Source organism: Delphinus delphis, chromosome 12 (assembly GCF_949987515.2).
Source record: "Delphinus delphis chromosome 12, mDelDel1.2, whole genome shotgun sequence".
NCBI classification, from domain to species: Eukaryota; Metazoa; Chordata; class Mammalia; order Artiodactyla; family Delphinidae; genus Delphinus; species Delphinus delphis.
Window position 1 is genome coordinate 54,794,160 of NC_082694.2, and position 20,710 is coordinate 54,814,869.

General features: G+C 34.4%; 1 protein-coding gene across 2 annotated transcripts in view; it reads left to right on the forward strand.

Moving 5' to 3' along the window:
- The window catches only part of LRPPRC (leucine rich pentatricopeptide repeat containing), a 105,660-nt gene that overhangs the window by 11,899 nt on the left and 73,051 nt on the right, over positions 1–20,710 (forward strand). For both annotated transcript variants that reach the window (XM_060026704.1, XM_060026705.1), the window contains exons 2-13: positions 2,267–2,466; positions 3,766–3,888; positions 10,176–10,297; positions 10,402–10,460; positions 11,138–11,224; positions 11,842–11,968; positions 12,302–12,446; positions 12,760–12,905; positions 13,162–13,267; positions 13,349–13,456; positions 18,667–18,785; positions 20,494–20,587. In XM_060026704.1, the coding sequence (XP_059882687.1) occupies positions 2,267–2,466; positions 3,766–3,888; positions 10,176–10,297; positions 10,402–10,460; positions 11,138–11,224; positions 11,842–11,968; positions 12,302–12,446; positions 12,760–12,905; positions 13,162–13,267; positions 13,349–13,456; positions 18,667–18,785; positions 20,494–20,587 (1,436 nt within the window). The remainder of the gene's footprint in view (positions 1–2,266; positions 2,467–3,765; positions 3,889–10,175; positions 10,298–10,401; positions 10,461–11,137; positions 11,225–11,841; positions 11,969–12,301; positions 12,447–12,759; positions 12,906–13,161; positions 13,268–13,348; positions 13,457–18,666; positions 18,786–20,493; positions 20,588–20,710) is intronic.

Below are 20,710 nucleotides of genomic sequence, written 5' to 3' on the forward strand. Positions count from 1 at the left end.
TATAGTAGATTCATATTTTGACTTAACTACTTAAAGCCAAACACACGTGAAGGAGACTTAGCAGCATTAAAGATTTATTTTGTGAGAAAAATTAGCTTTAGAATGTTCAGCATGCAGTGCTGGTTTGTTAACGTCTCTGTTTTCTGCCTGGATTTTATTTGTGTTTGTTTGAACTTACATTTTATTTTATTTTTTAATATTTATTTATTTATTTTGGCTGCACAGGGTCTTGGTTGTGGCATGTGGACTCTTAGTTGTGGCATGCATGCGGGATCTAGTTCCCTGACCAGGGATCGAACTCGGGCTCCCTGCATTGGGAGCGCAGAGTTTTACCCACTGGACTACCAGGGAAGTCCCTGATCTTACATTTTAAAACTGCATTTTAAACAGAGGTTTTATTTTTATGCCCCTTCACAGTTTATCAGATTTGGGTTGTATAAAAAACATTGACAAATACACTTCACTACAATTTTGAAATCTCTTATGTTATTAGCTTTCATTGTTGAACAATATTATTGCACACTCTCCTGAACCTGACACATTGTTCTGGGTGATTTAAAATAATATTTTGTGTTTGCCTGACTAACAAGGGCATAGGTTAGTAACAGCCAGACAAACAGCCAGAGAAAACTTTTGAAAATAAGGGATAAGTATATGTAGGCATGTATCTTCTGTGGTTTATAGGTAAAAATCTAGCATTTAATTAATTCAGTTCATTTAACTAACTTTAATCAATTAGCCATCTGCAAGTGCTGATCATTAGGCTTCTTAACTAAACAAGATAAGACATTGTCTTGTTTAGTTACTATTTTGATTTTTTCCATTGTTTTCCAGTCTACTGATTTACATAGGTGGAATCATTGATGGCCAGAGTGATTTGTCCCAGGTCACAGTGGTAGAATTTCTAGTCCGAGTATCAGTTATTGCCTCTGTGTTTTACATAACCTTGTTGTGAAACTACTGGTGTAGCTTTCTTTAATGTAACATCAGGTACTTAATCATTCAGTTTTGTGACTGGTTTTCCAGGTTAATAACATAGGATAGGAAGTCAACAATTTTATTTTTAAACTCACTAGTATGTAAATATTTGTTTTGGTAATTGTGGTAAAAAATGTGCACATGCTAGAAAAATGTGATTGTCATCCTAAACGCATTCTCAAATTAGTAAGTAGAGTGTTTTTACATTATACTTAGTTACTATATACTTAGTATTATTTAGTTATACTTACTGGCTACTTCTGAAAAGTCTAAGATATTTGGAGGTAAAGATGTAAATCTCTGAGAATTAGATAATTTTGTGTGAGATTTGAATGCACAGAAAGAGTTTAAATTCAATTCAAAGATTTATGACAGGGTTTCCTTCACACATAAGGATTATTTCTAAGTTTGATGTTTGTAAATCGGGTAGAGCCTATTTCTACAGCGTAGAATACCTCTGATTTCACGTTTTGGAGCGTTTGGTCTGCATGCTAGACCTCTTTTATTAAAATGTTGAATGGTTTAAAGGTTGTTTGCTTTTTATACATATGTACTAGTCTGACCTTAATTTTTTTTCCTTTTGACTTTCCCCAAATTAATGATGTTTAACAGCAGAAATCTAGTTTTATATTTGTTGGTTACAGTTGTTAAAATGATTAGAAAAGTATACAGTTAGCATTTTGACATATGAATTGAGAGTTGAAACATCACTATAAAATGTTTCAGATTTATTTAGAAAGATGGGAAATTCTTTCGTTGTTAATGATCCTTTAAAATGTATAATTTTAACTTGGAAATTGGTCTTCTTAATAATTCATAATAAGCAACACCTGGAAAGCATTTGAAGACTGCTTTAGAATTCTTCAGAATTTTAGATATATTTTAGATCTCTTGTCTCATTTGCAGAGGTGAGAAGAGCTTTGTAGCATAATCTTCATTTTCCTTCACTGACTTGGTTTTGGTTAAGGGAGATTTAAAAACACTTAAAACATACTGTATTATTGTCTTAGTTTGAGTTGATTCCATGTGAAAAGTTATCCAGATATTGTCAAACAGTTATTCAAGAGGTTAATTTGCATGCAATTTATGTGCATGTGACTTCATTTAAAGCAAAGGTCAAAACTTTCTTCCCTACCAATTTATACTTCTCTGTGCATTTTTGCTATTGCGCTATGAATTTAGGTATTTAGTAACTAATAAGAAAGCTTTGTATAAATTTTACTCACAAAGATGACTTATGTGGTTAGTAGTTGACATAGTTTATTTCTAATTGTCTTTCATTTTGTAGAGCGCTACTGAGCCAAGCCAGGCTGTATGCCATTGCTGCTGAAAAAAAGAATTATCTTCAAGAAGAGGCCACTTCTTCTCATAGAAGGAATACCAGTCAGTTTGATTGGGCTCTAATGAGGCTAGATAATTCTGTCCGAAGAACTGGGCGCATCCCTAAGACTCTTCTACAAAAAGTCTTTGATAACACCTGCCACTCAGGTATTTCAAGATTTTCTGTTAAAAAAGTTGAACTTAAGTAGTGGTTTGGTGGTAAGCTCATTATAGAGCACATTACTTGATACTTCAAATTTTGTTATTTCTATTCATGATTTTATGTTATGATTGTGATCTGTTTTTCCAACTCATCAGAGCAAAGTTTTGAGTAAAACATTTTGTTTTGCATGTTTATTTCAAAATCAGCAAATAAAAATGGTCTTCTCCCACAGTTTATGAAGGAATCACTTTGAGTGGTAAATTTTCTTGGAAGATATTAGTTTTTCTTCCGTTGTATAATGTCTGCTTTCCCTAAGATAATCACATATGACAAATTCCCAGAAAGACTGATAATCACTATTTCCCTTTCATTTTCACTTAGCTATTAAAATTTATTTGAGTCACTTATGCAACTTTGATAATCTGATAGAAACTTGCCCTGAACACCCCCCCCCGAAAAAAAACCCTAACCACACATGCTCACACAAAAGCCCACGTGCAAGCCACACACATAATTTTGTATATAGTTTGAGAGCATTCACCAGCTTCCCAAAGCCCATCCATGATTTCAGTCACATTAAGCTGTAGAATCTAATGATGAGGGATACTAAAGAAGTATCAGTAATAACTTGCATTTAAAGACAGTTTTTATCATTTTCTCTCTTTGATTTATTGAGTTGTACGGCTATCACCGCAGTCAATTTTAGAACACTTTTATCACCCCCAAAAGAAACCTCCATGCTCCTAAACATCAGTCCCCAGACCTCCATCCCTTCCAGCCCTAGGCAACCACTAGTGTACTTCCTTGTAGATTTGCTTATCCTGGATACTTTATATAAATGGAATCATGCAATAAGTGGTTTATTTTTGTTTTTGTTTTAAAGTCGGCTTTCAGAGACATGTGGATAAAGGGAGAAGGAAGTTAATATTTTGTAGAGGATTATAAACCTAAGTTGGATATTCTTGGGTTTTAATTGTACTGCTTTGTACTATTTTCATAAGATACTGAGAAGTTTAGCCTTTCTATTGCAGTAAGCACTAAGTTCTTTGTAGTCTTGCAGATTGTATAGATTTATAACCTTAGCTTCCCTAAGAAAACAGATCAGTTTTAAAAACTTGTAGTAACATTATAAATGATACTTGTTGATTGGGATAGGATTTTTCTGATTTATGAGTACTCTTTTAATATTATCTTTAGTGAGGCAGGAGATTTTAAAATATTTACAGATTTCAACTTAAGTTTTGATATTTATCTGCATGGTATTGTTACTATGTTAAATATTACACGTTAACCTGTTTTCATAGGTAGCCGAGGTGGTAATCAAGCCTTGCTTCTGCTGCGCAGCTGTGGTTCTCTCTTGCCTGAACTAAAGCTCTCAGAGAGAACAGAATTTGCTCATAGGATATGGGACAAACTTCAGAAATTGGGTATGATTGTATGAATATATGATGTGTATGAAGGGTGTAGATACTTTTTCTTTTAGTAAAAAAGAATTTCTTTTCATAAATGCTGTAGTTCAGTTTTATGGAAGGGTTTTACTTGATTCATATTTTTTTGTGATATGACTTATTTGGTGAGTTATAGTGACATCTAGGGGCATTAAGAATAAAATAATTTTTCATAACAAGTATTACTTTTAGGATAAGTTAAAAAGAACGAAGTAGAAAGACATTTAGTCTGTCAAAGTTATAAGTGCACATACTATTTGACCAAGCATTTCTATTTGTTAGAATTTATTAACATATCAAGCATTTCAGTGTTTTAATATGTTTATACTTTAAAAAATTCCTTTTGACGTACAGTTGATTTACAATATTATATTAACTTGAGGTGTACAACATAGTCTGTTTGTTAGAGTTTAGATAGATATACTCACATGTGCAAAAGGATATTCTTCATTGTAGCTTGTTTGCAAAAGTAAAAATTGGAACCAACTCTAATGTCCCTCACTAGAGGTTTGGTTAAATAAATTATGGAGTGTCTGTAAAATGGAATACGGTGCAACCATTAAAAGAATGGAGTTCTTCATATACTAATGTGGGGTTTTCTCCAAAATATAATTAAAAATTAAGATGCAGAACAGAGTGTATAGTTTGATACCATTCTGAAGAAAAATGTTTATATGTGTATGTGCATATGATATTAAAATATTTCTGGAAGGATGATAAACACTAGATACAATTTTTACTGTATACTTTTTAAAAAAATTATAGTTGATTACCCTATACTCTTTTATACTTTTTCATTTTGGGGCTATGAATAGTACCTATTCAAAAAATAAAATAGTTTAAAAGATCATTTGATAAAATTCAGTGTTCATTCCTGATTTAAGAAAATCTTAACAAAGCAAACTAGAAATATCTATATGTCAGTAAGTCACATAATTTAAAAACACATGTTGAACTGGGAGAAATATTTGTGAGAATGGTTATATTCTAAAATAGAAAAGAGCCCTTACATAGTAGTCATAACATTAATACCTCAATAGAAAGATAGACACGCATTACTTTCTATTATAATTGTTCACAAACATGTCTTTTCTCTATACTGTATATCCTTTGTGAGAGTAGAATTCATAACATCTTTGTTTTTCTCTTTGCCAGTAGAATAATGCTTTGAACTTATTACACTTGTTAACTAGTTGTTGAATTAATATTGTTAGAAACCTGGTAGATTGCCACCATGACTCTTGTTCACAGACTTTTTTTAAGCTGTAAGAGATTTTTTTAGCTTAGGTAATATGTCCAAAGTTACAGAATGAGCTGTGACAGATCCGAGACTGGAACTGAGTTTTCCAGACTAAAGGGGATTCTTTAGTCCCCTTTAGTCTGGAAATGATAGGCTCTCATTTCAATGTTGCCATATGCTAAATTTTTTTTTTTTTTTTACGATACGCGGGCCTCTCACTGTTGTGGCCTCTCCTGTTGCAGAGCACAGGCTCCGGACACGCAGGCTCAGCGGCCATGGCTCATGGGCCCGGCCGCTCCGCGGCATGTGGGATCTTCCCGGACCGGGGCACGAACCCGTGTCCCCTGCATCGGCAGGCAGACTCTAAACCACTGTGCCACCAGGGAAGCCCTAAATTTTTAAAAATAGAATTACTTCTGGTGTACTTCTTGGCCACATCATGATAATATATGTCTCCTTAAGTTTTGTTATTCAGGTTATTTATCTTTTCTGGAGTGTTCTTTTGTTTCTTACTCTTTAAGTCAATCCATTTTTCAAGCTATAATTTAAATCCCTCCTTTCTAGAGTTTTACCTCCAGTCCCAATTAGTGTCTCATCAGTTTCCTGCATTAGAATTGTGAGTTTGTCTTTTTTTTTCTTTGGCTGCATTGGGTCTTCGTTGCTGCACGCGGGCTTTCTCTAGTTGCAGTGAGTGGCAGCTACTCTGTGTTGTGGTGTGTGGACTTCTCATTGTGGTGGGTTTTCTTGTTGCGGAGCACGGACTCTAGGCATGTGGGTTTCAGTAGTTATGGCACACGGTCTCAGCAGTTGTGGCACACGAGCTTAGTTGCTCCGCGGCATGTGGGATCTTCCTGGACCAGGGATTGAACCTGTGTCTCCTGTACTGGCAAGTGGACTCTTAACCACTGCGCCACCAGGGAAGTCCCTGAATTTGTCTTTTTAATAGATATTCTTCTCTTGGAGGCTGATGATCTTATCTTATTCATATTTAGATCTTTGTCATGAACCTTCCAGTGTTTTGCACATGTTGGGTACTAAAGTAGTAATAGTTGAAATTGTAGAAAATGTTCAAGCAAATTTAACTTGACTTCAAAAAAATTCAAATTCTACTTCATTAAATAGTAAATCTGTTAATATTAACATGGTTCAAATGCAAAAGGTTCAATAAAGTTTATAGTGAAAGGCTTTGACCTATGTTCCCCAGACACCCAGTTCCACTCTTGGGGCCAGTCAGTCAAATCTAACTTAAAAAAAATTCTCTAAGAAAATAATCACATTTTGGAAAAAGATAGATGTAATTTTTTTAGAAAACTATTTCTTACAAAGGCTGTTAATCTATTTGGGATTGCAAAAAACTTTGATCACTAGAACTCTGGTTTAGAGACAAAGGTAGGGAGGGATAAAAACTACTCTGAACAAAAAAGTGCAAACATGTTTTTAAGTATTGGTATTAAGGACAGGTCCACATTTAATATATTTATATAATCTTAATGAAGGGGACTATATAATGACATCTTAAAGTTTTCAGATGACACCATATTTTTCTTGAACAGTAAAATGCCAAGCTAATTAACATAACTACACATAAAAAGCCCTGTGAGATGACAGAAAAGTGACAGGTAACTTTTACTGTGGGCAAGCACAAGGTAATACATGGAAGAGAGAATAATTATCCGAAATACACCAATGGATGAGCACTAATCTAGCAAGAAACCTGGCTTTTATCTAAAATAGTAATATTTTAGGATATTCTTTCAGGTTTGAACAAAATAAGTATAAGATAAATGTAAGTGGATGACAATTTACAAAATTATTACATAATGAGATTGAACAAGAACATAATATTAAAACATTAAAAGTAATGGACAGCAGAGCCAGAGCCATGAGATAGTATTAGAGGTATAAGGGTATATGGTAAGGTACATAAGGAAATGCTATTATATAGCTTTTGATTATTAAAGTAAGATATTTTAGGATTATGTCCCTAAACTTTGAGTTTTTAATTTAAATTTTAAAGATTTTAATTTACTCTATGAAAGATACACTATGTATTTTTAAAATATTATTCTTCAAGAAATGACCCATGAAATTAACTAGACATAATAGTAAATATGGGGATAAAATTTTTACTGAATTTCACAGAAACGTTTTTGTCATCTGTAGAACCATGTCAATGTGGCAGAAATAAAGAAATGAAACCCAGTTATGTTAACATTGATCTTGACTAAAATCTATGAAAATCCAGAGTAGATGTTACTTATCTGGATTTTCAGCAGTTTCCTCAGCTTTTCCAGCACACTAGAGTAAATACCTTTATAAAATTATAGAATATAACTTCCTCAGCCTTAGAGCTGTAGCCAACCATTGTTAAGAGTTCAGCTTGAGTTGATGGTTTTTTGAAAGTTCTCAGACACTACATGGTAACCCTGTTGCCTAATTATATTACAGATGTGGACTTGCATATGGTTTCCTATAAGGCCCTGTATAAAGTATTACAATGGTTAAGAGATTGGGCTCTCAAGGCAGACTACCTACATTCAAATTTATGGTCATATACTAGCCTTGTGGCCTTGGGTAAATGGAAGAGTCAGTTTTCCTAATCTGTAAGATGGGGATGATAACAGTACCTTCCTGAAAGCTGTTGTGAAGAGTAATTCAACCTCTGTATGCAGAGCACTTAGTACAGTGCCTGAAACATAGTAAATACACTACATGTCTAAGGTTAAAAACAAGTTTTAATTTAATAGAACAGGACTCTACTGCTTTGAATGTCAAACTGACACCACAGGCCTGTGTAGCCACAGGCAGTTGAATAAAGATATAAAATTTAATTCCTGATAATTTAGTAAAACATGTTAGCACTGTATTGATATGGTAACCCTGATGTCATGTTGTGCGTTGGTATGGTAAGGCTGAGTGGTAACCTTAATTGATATGGCCTTAGGCAAGATAAACATAGAAAGAGGGCTTCCCTGGTGGCGCAGTGGTTGAGAGTCCGCCTGCCGATGCGGGGGACACGGGTTTGTGCCCTGGTCCGGGGGGATCCCACATGCCACGGAGTGGCTGGGCCCGTGAGCCATGGCCGCTGAGCCTGCGCGTCCGGAGCCTGTGCTCCGCGACGGGAGAGGCCACAGCAGTGAGAGGCCTGCATACTGCAAACAAAAACAAAAACAAAAACAAAAACAAAAAACATAGAAAGAAAACAAAGGGCATTGGAATACAGGTAATTAACAATAGCAGACTAGAAATGGTGTTCAGCAACTAGAAATGGAGTGGAAATGGAGCCTTCAAACACTGAGTAGCCTGGTTAGTAAATAAGCAAAATTGTTAGCACAGTCCTACCTGTATATAACAACTGCAGTCACAATTCATCCATCTCAGGGTATCTGTAATGTGGCAAGGACTGCTTTATAAGGAAAAATCTTTCAGCCACTTTAAATGTAGGGGTCTTACTATTATAAAACTCTTAGAGGAAAACATAGGCAGAACACTCTATGACATAAATCACAGCAAGATCCATTTTGACCCACCTCCTAGAGAAATGGAAATCAAAACAAAAATAAACAAATGGGACCTAATGAAACTTCAAAGCTTTTGCACAGCAAAGGAAACCATAAACAAGACCAAAAGACAACCCTCAGAATGGGAGAAAATATTTGCAAATGAAGCAACTGACAAAGGATTAATCTCCAAAATTTATAAGCAGCTCATGCAGCTCAATGTCAAAAAAACAAACAACCCAATCCAAAAATGGGCAGAAGACCTAACTAGATATTTCTCCAAAGAAGATATACAAATTGCCAACAAATTCATGAAAAGATGCTCAACATCACTAATCATTAGAGAAATGCAAATCAAAAATACATTGAGGTATCACCCCACACCAGAATGGCCATCATCAAAAAATCTACAAACAATAAATGCTGGAGAGGGTGTGGAGAAAAGGGAACCCTCTTGCACTGTTGGTGGGAATGTAAACTGATATAGCCACTATGGAGAACAGTATGGAGGTTCCTTAAACAACTAAAAATAGAACTACCATATGACCCAGCAATCCCACTACTGGCATATACCCTGAGAAAACCATAATTCAAAAAGAGTCATGTACCACAGTGTTCATTGCAGCACTATTTACAATAGCCAGGACATGGAAGCAACCTAAGTGTCCATTGACAGATGAATGGATAAAGATGTGGCACATATGTACAATGGAATATTACTCAGCCATAAAAAGAAATGAAATTGAGTTATTTGTATTGAGGTGGATGGACCTAGAGACTGTCATACACAGTGAAGTAAGTCAGAAAGAGAAAAAGAAATACCGTATGCTAACACATATATATGGAATCTAAAAAAATAAAACAAAAAATGGTTCTGAAGAACCTAGGGGCAGGACAGGAATAAAGACACAGATGTAGAGAATGGACTTGAGGACATGGGGAGGGGGAAGGGTAAGCTGGGAAGAAGTGAGAGATTGGCATGGACTTACATATACTACCAAATGTAAAATAGATAGTGGGAAGCAGCCGCATAGCACAGTGAGATGAGCTTGATGCTTTGTGACCACCTAGAGGGGTGGGATAGGGAGGGTGGGAGGGAGACTCAAGAGGGAGGAGATATGGGGATATATGTATATGTATAGCTGATTCACTTTGTTATAAAGCAGAAACTAACACAGCATTGTAAAGCAATTATACTCCAATAAATATGTTAAAAAAAATACAGGGGTCTTGTCAGCATTTTCTAACAGGAAGGGAATACTGTGCTTCATAAGTAAGAGAACTTTTAATCCTTGAATAGGCAGTTACTTGTAACTGTCCATTAATTCAGTAATTATTCTCTTGTGTACTTAGTTTCCTCTGTTCTGGCAGAATTTCTATATAGGTGGGTCTAAATACGGGGTATAATGCTGAAGTGATCATTTTACCCTCCTTGTTTGTTACATTTAGGTGCACATATTTCAGTTGTGTTAAAGGGTATGACTTTAAGTGCTCTTCCAAAAATTTGATTTAAATTTCATTTGTAGGTACTGTGTATGATGTAAGTCACTATAATGCTTTGCTTAAAGTCTACCTTCAAAATGAGTATAAATTTTCACCAACTGACTTCTTGGAAAAAATGGAGAAAGCAAACATTCAACCAAATCGAGTAAGTAGTTGCTATTATAAATGTTTATTGGTCATATCCACTTTTATTTTTACCCAGAAAAAAAAAATTTTTAGGCAGTATTAACTGGCCCATTTCATTGACAGGTGACATACCAAAGGTTGATTGCTGCTTATTGTAATATGGGAGATATTGAAGGTGCCAGGTATGTAGTTCTATGAATGTATGTTTAAGCGAACAAATTTGTAAGTCTTGTAAACCTAGAATATTTTCATTCTTTTTTTTTTAAGTTTCTACTTAGTAAAAAAATTATTTCAGAAGTATTTTAACCTAGCAAATTTGGTCATATGACTTAGATAAAATATAAAATTTTGTAAAAGGGGAAGTGTAATTGAAAATTGCTATTTTAATTAAAAATTTCATTTACTGGAGCAGAAGTTTAAAATTGTTGAGGTACAAAGCTGACTTTACTTTTTTTTTAATTGCTGTTTCCAAAAGTAAATGTTCTTAACCATTTACACTGTATTCATTTATAAAACTGATAATATTCTTTTTTCAGTGATTTGTATAAAATTAGTTATGACATTTCTCTGCTCATGTAAAATTTATTAATACTTTTGGATGGAGGGTTTAGGAAATAAGAAATAAATTGAAATGTACAATCTCATTTTTAATGAAATGAATCACTAAACTTTATGCTTTTTAAAGGTTAATTAGTACAGAAGAAACAATCAGATTTTTAAAACTTACCTAGTGTTTTTAACAAGAGTACTTCAAGACTATTGATAGAACTTCAAGGAGTGGAATTTTGTGTGCACATGTTGTAAAAGGTGTTTTTCATGTGTATTTCCAAGAAGTATTTTTATTTCTCTTTTGTTGCAGCAAGATTCTTGGATTTATGAAAACTAAGGATCTTCCAGTCACAGAGGCAGTATTCAGTGCTCTTGTTACAGGGCATGCAAGAGCTGGGTAATGTTCCACCTAAGGTTTTATTCTCAAGTGAGATTTAAATTACAGAAAATTATTGTGGAAAATTCTTAAACTATGTTTATCTCTCAAAAAAAATCTTGAGTGTGTGTGGTAGAACATGCACATCTTAAAATAAATTATTCTTAAATTTATCTGTTTCATCAAACTTTTATTTGAAGATTTCAGTTTTAAAAATTGGACTTGATCCAAGGTAACTGACTTTGTAAAGTTTATTAACTACTCTGCTAGTGACCTGGAAAATATTTTTATTTTTGAAGAATAATTTACTAAATGTTATTCTTTCCTAAAAAGGTAAATTTAAGTCACAACATACCAAGTGAAAGAGGGCGCGTTATTTAATGTCTATGTAATTATTATTTAATTTGGTTTCTCTTTTGGAAAAGTTACCTATAAAAATTTGAGATGTTTATGATCTTTATTATTTCAGAAATCTGTTACCAGTTTAATATGTATTTATTCTTTTCTGATGTTACAATTCTAAATGGTACTTAAGAATTTTAATTTTAATAAGCGTAAGTAATACTTTCTAGATTAAATGATATGACATTTGGCAGTATTATGGTAATCTATTTTATTTTCTTTGAATTAACTTACAGAGATATGGAGAATGCAGAAAATATTCTCACAGTGATGAAAGAGGCTGGAATTGAGCCTGGTCCAGACACATACCTAGCACTGTTGAATGCATATGCCGAGAAGGGTGACATTGACCATGTTAAACAGGTGTGACTTATATAAATAAACATACTTTAAAATCATTTGTATAAACTGTGCTACATTTTGCAGGATGCAGAAAAGTGTAGTTTATATGTTTTTAAAGATATCTCTTGTAGACAGTCTTGAAAGAGAATTCTTACTATAGTTCAGTACTTTGGTGTTGATGTAACAGTTATTGTTGGAATAGAATGTTTTTCTGTTTCATAAGAGAAGTCTTAAACCTTTAGATGGTATGTGTTTCTAAGTTTTTAAAATCTTGGTATTTTAATTTATTTAGCTTTAATAAAAAAAACAAACTTGTGTCTAACTTGTTCTTCTAATTTCTGGAACTGTCTATAGACCCTGGAGAAAGTGGAGAAGTCTGATCTTTACCTTATGGATCGTGATATATTGCAAATTATCTTTAGCTTCAGTAAAGCTGGATATCCTCAATATGTCTCAGAAATTTTGGAAAAAATTACATATGAAAGAAGATATATTCCAGGTAGTTTTACAATTTTTACTTTCATGATTTTTCTAAAAATAAGAATTACTATTTCTACATGATGGAAAGGGCATTCTTTAACAATAGGGTATTGTGGTAGATGAACATAGGATTCTTTTAAAGTCAGCTTAATAAACTGAAAAACTTGAGTGAATGAATACGTGGGAATGTTTTGATTTGGAAGTGTTTCACTATCATGTAGGCAGATAAATCCTTTTCGTATTTGTAGTTCATAAGTTTGTCTTTCATATTGGTAGCAGTGTAGAAATATTGTTCAAATCGGTAACAAAAGATGTCTTTGTTTTCTTTCCAGATACAATGAACCTCATTTTGCTTTTAGTCACAGAAAAATTGGAAGATACAGCATTGCAGATTTTATTAGCATGTCCTATATCAAGGGAAGACAGTCTGAGTGACTTTGGCAGTTTCTTTTTACGACACTGTGTGACTATGAATACGGTATTTACATAGTCCATTTTTTCTTTGTAGACACTGTAATTGGTAGTGAAATAATATTCTTTAAAATAAGAGAACGTATTATGAGATTAGACAAACTATAAATATTAAGAGAAGTTTGTTTTTGTGTTGGAAGATTATTGGATAGAAAGAGGGTGAGAAGTTCAAATTTTTTATCTCAAAAGTGGTAGAATATTTGCAGAAGGTCAAATGGTAGGATATTTGCAGATTCAGCTGATGTGGTGCCTTTCTTTTCTAGCCTGCAGAGAAGCTTAAAGACTACTGTAAGAAGTTAAAGGAAGCCCAGATGCACACATCTCCTTTCCAGTTCACACTCCACTGTGCTTTACTAGCCAAAAAAATGGGTACTATATTCTCGTAATTGAAACCCACATAAGTAAGTTTTGCTGAGGTAGCTTTGTAATATTTTATGGTGTCTCTTTCAGATTTGGCAAAAGCTCTAATGAAGGCTCTGAAGGAAGAAGGTTTTCCTATCAGAACTCATTATTTCTGGCCATTACTAGTTGGACATCAGAAGGAGAAAAATGTTCAAGGTTAGGTTTTACCTTTTACAGATTTAATAGTGGTTTAGATATCCAGTATAACAGTTTCTACACACACTTAATTATTTGGGAAAACATGCTTATTAGATCTTATGAGAAAATAGAATTAAGTCGTAGTAAAGTATTAGGTAAACGTTTAAAAAACAAACATAATGGATTTCTTTCATCTTAATTTCATTTTTTTTTTTTTTTTTTTTGCGGTACACGGGCCTCTCACTGTTGTGGCCTCTCCCGTTGCAGAGCGCAGGCTCAGTGGCCATAGCTCACAGGCCCAGCCACTCCGCGGCCTGTGGGATCTTCCTGGACCAGGGCACGAACCCGTGTCCCCTGTGTCGGCAGGCGGACTCCCAACCACTGCGCCACCAGGGAAGCGCTTAATTTCATTTCTTAATTCATCTCTGATCTTGATATTCAGACTTGTGATTGTGGTTTTAAATAGTTCACTGTTTTTAAGTTTTTCAAAAAACTCTTTAGTTCTTGATTTTACATACTTACAGTGTTTGAAATTAGTTTAGCCTTATTAAAGATAAAATATATACAATCAGACCATTTTCTTTGTGAACCAGTCTATTTCTTCTTAACTGAGCTGAGTTAAAATAATAGGAAAGGCAGGAAAACTTTTATTGCAAAATGAATGCTCATGACCTGACAGCCAACTGATTGAAGGACAGAAATGTTCAATCTTTCAGGTTCTTAAGTACGTTTAAGCATTTAGCATACTTTTACCTGTACACATGGGATGTCTATAGGATATGAATAAGAATTGAACAAATATTAAATTTTAGAGTACAGTATCTAATTCTTTGGTTTGCATTATTGGTAATTCAGAAAGAGTAGTCTCATAAAAAGATGCTTTTAACAGAAGTACTTCCCCCTTGGGGAAACAAAAAATGGTCTTTTTCATTTTATCGCGCCGTATAATGTGCTTTAGAATGAGATGCAGAGTTGTTAGTATGACATTGGGTGACAAACAAAATGCACAAACAACAAAAAAAAGTGCTTTTAGCAGACTTTCATATTGCAATTTTATTTAAATATATAGCCGTCTTCTGGTTTAAAGGAAATAGTGAAACAAGTATTCCCTAATTGTTTCTGGCTGTAAAAGTCTCTAAATCCTTTTTAGAAAAATTTTTGTGAAAACAATATGCTAGTTGATTAACTCTTTGCATATCCTCCAGTTCTGAAAACTCTAAGAGTTAACCTTTAATCCTAGTATTTTTGAACCACAGAAAGTTTACATCATTCCATGAAAATCTTTGGCCATGTTAGTATTGTCCACAATACACAGATATGAAAATACTTTTGGTACTCCTGTTGAAATGTTTGTTTATTCATCAGGTAAATTTCCTTTTCTCAGCCTATCATGGTATCTAGACTTGAATTGGTTACTACATTTTTACTACTTAGTAAACATGAAAGAATTCAGGTAATTCTTTCCATAGTTGTAGCTCAAACTAGTAGAAAAGTGGACTTTATCTTGAAGCCATTTTTTTCTTAGAATCGTAGAATCAAAGGTGCCTTGTTGAAAGCTCACATTATATTAATGAAGGAACTGAGAGCCCAGAGAGATTCAGTGGCTGATCTTAGGTTCCACATCTAGTTGTCAGAAGTGCTGGGATTAGAACTAGGATTTCTGTCCTCCTGTTGTAAATACTTATTTTTAATACCGTAACACCTCCATATTAGACACTTGTAAATATGCCGTACTTGTTTTATAAAAATTCTTAGCTATTGGTTAAAAATTAGGTATCGATTTTGGCATTAAGGACATATTTTAAAAGTGGTACCAAGTTTTTTAATCAGTGAAGGTTTTAACTGGAAAAATAGGAAAGCTGGAAAGTTAACTTGAGAGTACGAGAGATTGTCAGCTGTTTTACAGTTTTTAAAAAGTACTTTCTCCTTTGTAGGAAGTCCTGAAATAGAGTAAAGTATGTATTCTACAGTCTTTTCTTCATGTAACAGGGAAATGGCTGTATATATTCTATATAGTTTCTTCAGTGTAAGATAAGAAAGTAAGATTCTTTTTAGTGCAGTGAATTTGTTCTTTGGGGAAAGTCATTATAAACTGGTAGAAATAAATAATTAACAGAAGAAAATAATGGCTACAGAGATGGAGGATGTAGAGGAGTGTTTCATAAGGAATAAATAAAACCCTTCAGGAAATCAAAGAAAGGTATGTAGAGGTCAGATCAGACTGAACCAAGTGTTCAACAATAGGATGATCAAACTTTCATTGAATTCTAGAATTTTCCTGGCTGCAAATTTGGCCAACCCTTAAAAAAGATTCTTATAATGACTTCCTCATGGCTTATCTTGCTAGTATTTTTCTCTGTTGTGCAAATGGAAAAGTCCTCTCTTAGAATTTTAGCAAATTGGCCCAAGTGAGAGGAAATAATGCAGAGTGATTGAGGGATTATCTACATCCCTTGGTATATTTAGGAAACATGAAAATAAGAATATAAAACAGGTAAAATATAAAAGGAAGGGCTGGTATGAAAACCTAAATGCCAGTTGAGTGAATGGTTGAGTAGATGATACTTTTTAAAAAGTAAGAAATTGCCTCCTCGTAAAGTGAGCGCTCTGGGCAGAGGCTAAAATTATGTGGAGTAAAGAGTCCTAGTTGGTGGAATTTGTTCAGGAAAACCATATACTTTCCCAATAGTTTGAACTACTTTAATTCTTATAAAACTTTTTGAATGGAGACTTTCCTTTAGATTCATAAACTTTCTTGTGCCTACATTTGAAATATTTTTACTAGATTGTTTAGATTTTCTAAGTTCACAGAGGTTGGGATCCTCGTTTATCTAAGTTAATATATGATTATTTTAATCTTTTATTTTAAAAAGAAATATGAATTGTATTTTTGAGGAGGATATTTGTAGGTATGTCAGATCAATCACCTTTCTTTCTCCTTATTGAGAAGTGTTTCCCTCTTCCTGTCCAACTATAGTTACTGAAGGGAATATCCTTGTGTGCTTCCTCAGAGTGCTTGAGGGAGTGATTGAACTTGGCTGAGCAATGGTGTGAACCCAGGTTTTCTTAAACCTGCTTTAGTTTCAGTTGGAAAGATACATGAGTTACAAATGCTACCAACCCAGGTCATCTAAATGAGCAGAATGCACTCCTCTCCCTGAAAAACATTATTGGAAAAATGAACTAAGAGAATAAAATATATTTGAGGCATAGATGATGAGGGGAAGTGTTTGTATAGGAATAGGAATCTTCTATCTGCAATCAATTTGTTGGCCTGTTTTCAAACATTAAGGGTTACCTTATGCTAAATTTTAGAAATTATTAGAGTATTTCAAGACAGCTAAAAAAATTAAATCACTGTTAATTTTTTTTTTTTTTTTTTTTTTTTTATGCGGGCCTCTCACTGTTGTGGCCTCTCCCGTTGCGGAGCACAGGCTCCAGACGCGCAGACTCAGCGGCCATGGCTCACGGGCCCAGCCGCTCCGCGGCATGTGGGATCTTCCCGGACCGGGGCACGAACCCATGTCCCCTGCATCGGCAGGCGGACTCTCAACCATTGCGCCACCAGGGAAGCCCCACTGTTACTATTAACATTTGTTTAGTATTTTTAGGGTTTCACACATTTTTTTTTCTTTTTTTTTTTTTTAATGACCATCCTGAGAAGTAAATAGGCAGCTGTATTATCATTCCTGTATGCAAAATGACTTGATCCCACATCCTTCTGATTGGAGGGAAAAGTGTAGGTTTTTGCAGTTTTGTAGTGTTACAAGCACCTGCCAGCAATTAGGAGACAAGGTTTCTTTCTCACGACACGTCTCTGATCTTGAAGAAATCGCTTACTTTAACACTTTTGTTAAAATACAGATTATTGGACTTCTAAAGGCATTTCCAGCTTTATTTAAATAGAGAAGTATACACCCCCCTTATCCCTGCCTACCCAGTAGGCTGAAATGAAAGCCTTGTTAGTATGAACCTGATATATTGATCTAAACTGAGTTGTAATACTGCGGTTCTTTTTGTTCAGTATGTTCTGTTTTTTCTATTGTCCTCCATCTTCCTGTCGGCCTAGACCACAGAATTTCTTCCATACCTGTGGGTAATATTTACAATTTTTGTTACTTTGCTTCTATCCATTCAATAAGCATGAACTCTTATAGGTCAGAAAATCGTTCTATTTATTGAGTGCCTTGACTCGTATTGCCTTGCTTAATCCATGGATGGTGGGTAGAAGGATCAAGCCAAAAGGTACATGTTAAAGTGTCTAGAAGGCACGGTTCTGGCATATTGCCATTTCTAGTGTGTAAGCTAAGAAAATGGCTCAGAAAAATGGAGTTACTTGCTCAGATTTACACTGCCATTAAGTGGAAGAACCCGGGTTGAAAGGTAGGTCTCTTTAAATTGCAAAACCTGTTTTTGTTTTGTCACTTCTCTGTGGTGTCTTATCAGACAAAGCAGTCAATACTAGCCAGAAGGGACATTAGATTAGCACAAGACTATTACAAGTAATTGAAAAGCAGCTAAAAAGAAAAGAAAAGCAGCTATGTCCTCCTGTCAGGTGCTTAGTAATCTTTGCATATGAAGAAGAGCACAGGGCTTCCCTGGTGGCACAGTGGTTGAGAGTCAGCCTGCTGGTGCAGGGGACACGGGTTCGTGTCCCGGTCTGGGAGGATCCCACATGCCGTGGAGCGGCTGGGCCCGTGAGCCATGGCCGCTGAGCCTGCGCGTCCGGAGCCTGTGCTCTGCAACAGGAGAGGCCACAACAGTGAGAGGCCCGCGTACTGCAAAAAAAAAAACAACACTTTTGTCTTGGAAAGATTTCCTCTCACCCCATTCCTCTAATCCCTTCTCTCTGCAGTATTTCGTCATGTCAAGTTTTATTTTGTAGATCCATATTGCTCTGTGATAGCAGTGCTGTTTTATGATCTCTGTTCAATTGGGATACTGGAAATTACTAAGCATCTTGCTTGTTTTCATTTTTCTTTTAATTTCTAGGGTATTTCCTTAGCACTTTCTCCTGAATTAATAGGGAGAGATGAAGGAAGGAGCAATAAAATTTTTTCATTTATCATCTTATTATCCAGTTCTGTTGTTCTTTCTCTTTCAGATAAACAAAATGCTGAGTACTTTTCCTACATTATAATTCAGAAAGTAAATGAACTGAACTTTTTGATTTTTTGTTAATTTATTCCAAGTTCCTCATCTTTGTGCTTCTAAATTTGATTTTACAGGTATAGTTGAAGTCCTCAAAGAAATGCATGAAATAGGAGTAACTCCTGATCAGGAGACATACATAAATTACGTGTTTCCATGCTTTGATAGTGTAAAGTCAGTTCGTGCTGTTTTGCAGGTGAGTGCAAGTGTGGTTTTAATTTCATAATTGAAGAACATTTTTCCTCCCTAATGTTTTGTGGTAATCAAAGAAAAAAAAAAGTCACTGAGCTGAGACTAAAATGGTTATGTTGGTATATAATTTTCTGAAGCTTTGTAAAAATATTGGTTAGTGTAACAGCTGTAGTTTTTTGTTTTTTAAATATTTATTTATTTATTTTGGCTGCACCAGTTCTTAGTTGTGGCATGTGGGATCTTTAGTTGTGACATTCAGGCTTCTTAGTTGTGGCATGTGAACTCTTAGTTGCAGCATGCGTACGGGATCTAGTTCCCCTACCAGGGATCGAACCTGGGCCCCCTGCATTGGGAGTATGGAATCTTACCCACGGGACCACCAGGGAAGTCTAGGATCTGTAGCTACTAAACTTAAAAGTCTTATAAAGGTGAAGTAGTATTTTTCTTGTGTGTTGAAAAGACAGTATGTCAATATCAGATAAAATTTAAATGAAAGTTTCACTCTTTAATCCCACTCTACAGTGCAACTGCACCTTTCATTTTTGAATATTACTTTTCACTTCTATATGAATTTTCATAATAAACTCTTAGTATATTTACTATTCTGTTTTTTTTTTTTTGTAAGTAATCTTTTGTTTGACCCCAGAGCATTGTTTTCCTGCCAGATAATTCCTGTGCCCACCAGAATAAGTAAGGCATTTATAAAGGGGCATATGAAAAATTGACCCAGTGCACTGGGGCAGCAATGGTTACACTTTCCATTTTCAGAATAAAGTGCTATGCAATTAGGAACAACATGGCGGAGTATCACACATTTTAGTAAGAAATATTTTGTTCAGAAGACCTGTTTCCTAGGTGGTTATTCACATAATGCCTTTATTTTTCTAATATTGTGTTAGAGTGTTCTTTTCTTTCGTTGAAATGATTTCATAATTCCAGTCCTCTTCAAGGGAGAGTTTATGTCTTGAGTGTCTTTACCTTTCTTCCCTGAGTATTTAACAGTGTATTTTGACACTGTGCTATACATATTTTACTGTTAAAAAAGTAATTTTCCCACGTTCTTTTTCCCCAAAACCTACTTTTTTCACGGCACCTTTACATTATAGTGTGTAATTCCACAAATAATTGTTTATGTTTGTATGATGTTTTATTGTGTGGATATACTGTAATTTATCTTTATTCATTTCTTATTATTGATTAGTTAATTTTCAATATTGTGCTATTATTATAAAGTGGTTCAGTAAACATGTTTGGCTAAATTTCAGCCCATATACTTAAATTATTAAATACGATGTTGAGATAAGTCATTAGCCATTTGAAGTTAAATAAAAATAAATTTGATCTTTACCTCATTATATGTCTTAAAATACCATTTTAGATCAGTGCATTCAATTTTCATTTTGTTGTTAATTAGAGAATTGTTCTAATGTCTTCAATAGTAAACTCTTCCTAGAAGGAAGACACCCTAAGGGTAACAGATTATATGAATTTGAAGATAAGCATTTAATTTGGGATGTTGGGACTGTACCTCATAGCTTTTGCTGAAGTTTGGTTATTCAGTTTATTTGCATTATTTTAGAAAACGGTCTTTTTTAAATGAAGGATTATCAGAATACGGTCATATAAAGAAATGGGAAAACAGGAAGTTTGAATGACATATCAAAATATTTTTAGCTGAGGTGTATTATCATTGAAATATGCTTTATCCCTAGGAAAATGGATGTCTACATGAAGATAGTATATTTTCTCAAGCTGAATTGAGAATTGAAGCAGTAAATGGAAACTTAGACTATATTTTATCATTTTGTAAGTATGCAGCATTAGAAGAAAGCTTGACAGGTGTTAATTTCAGTTACTTTTGAGGGCATACAGGGTGGTTCATGCCCTCACTGCCTGCCTCAGGTAGTTGAAAGTATTTTCCTCAAAAGC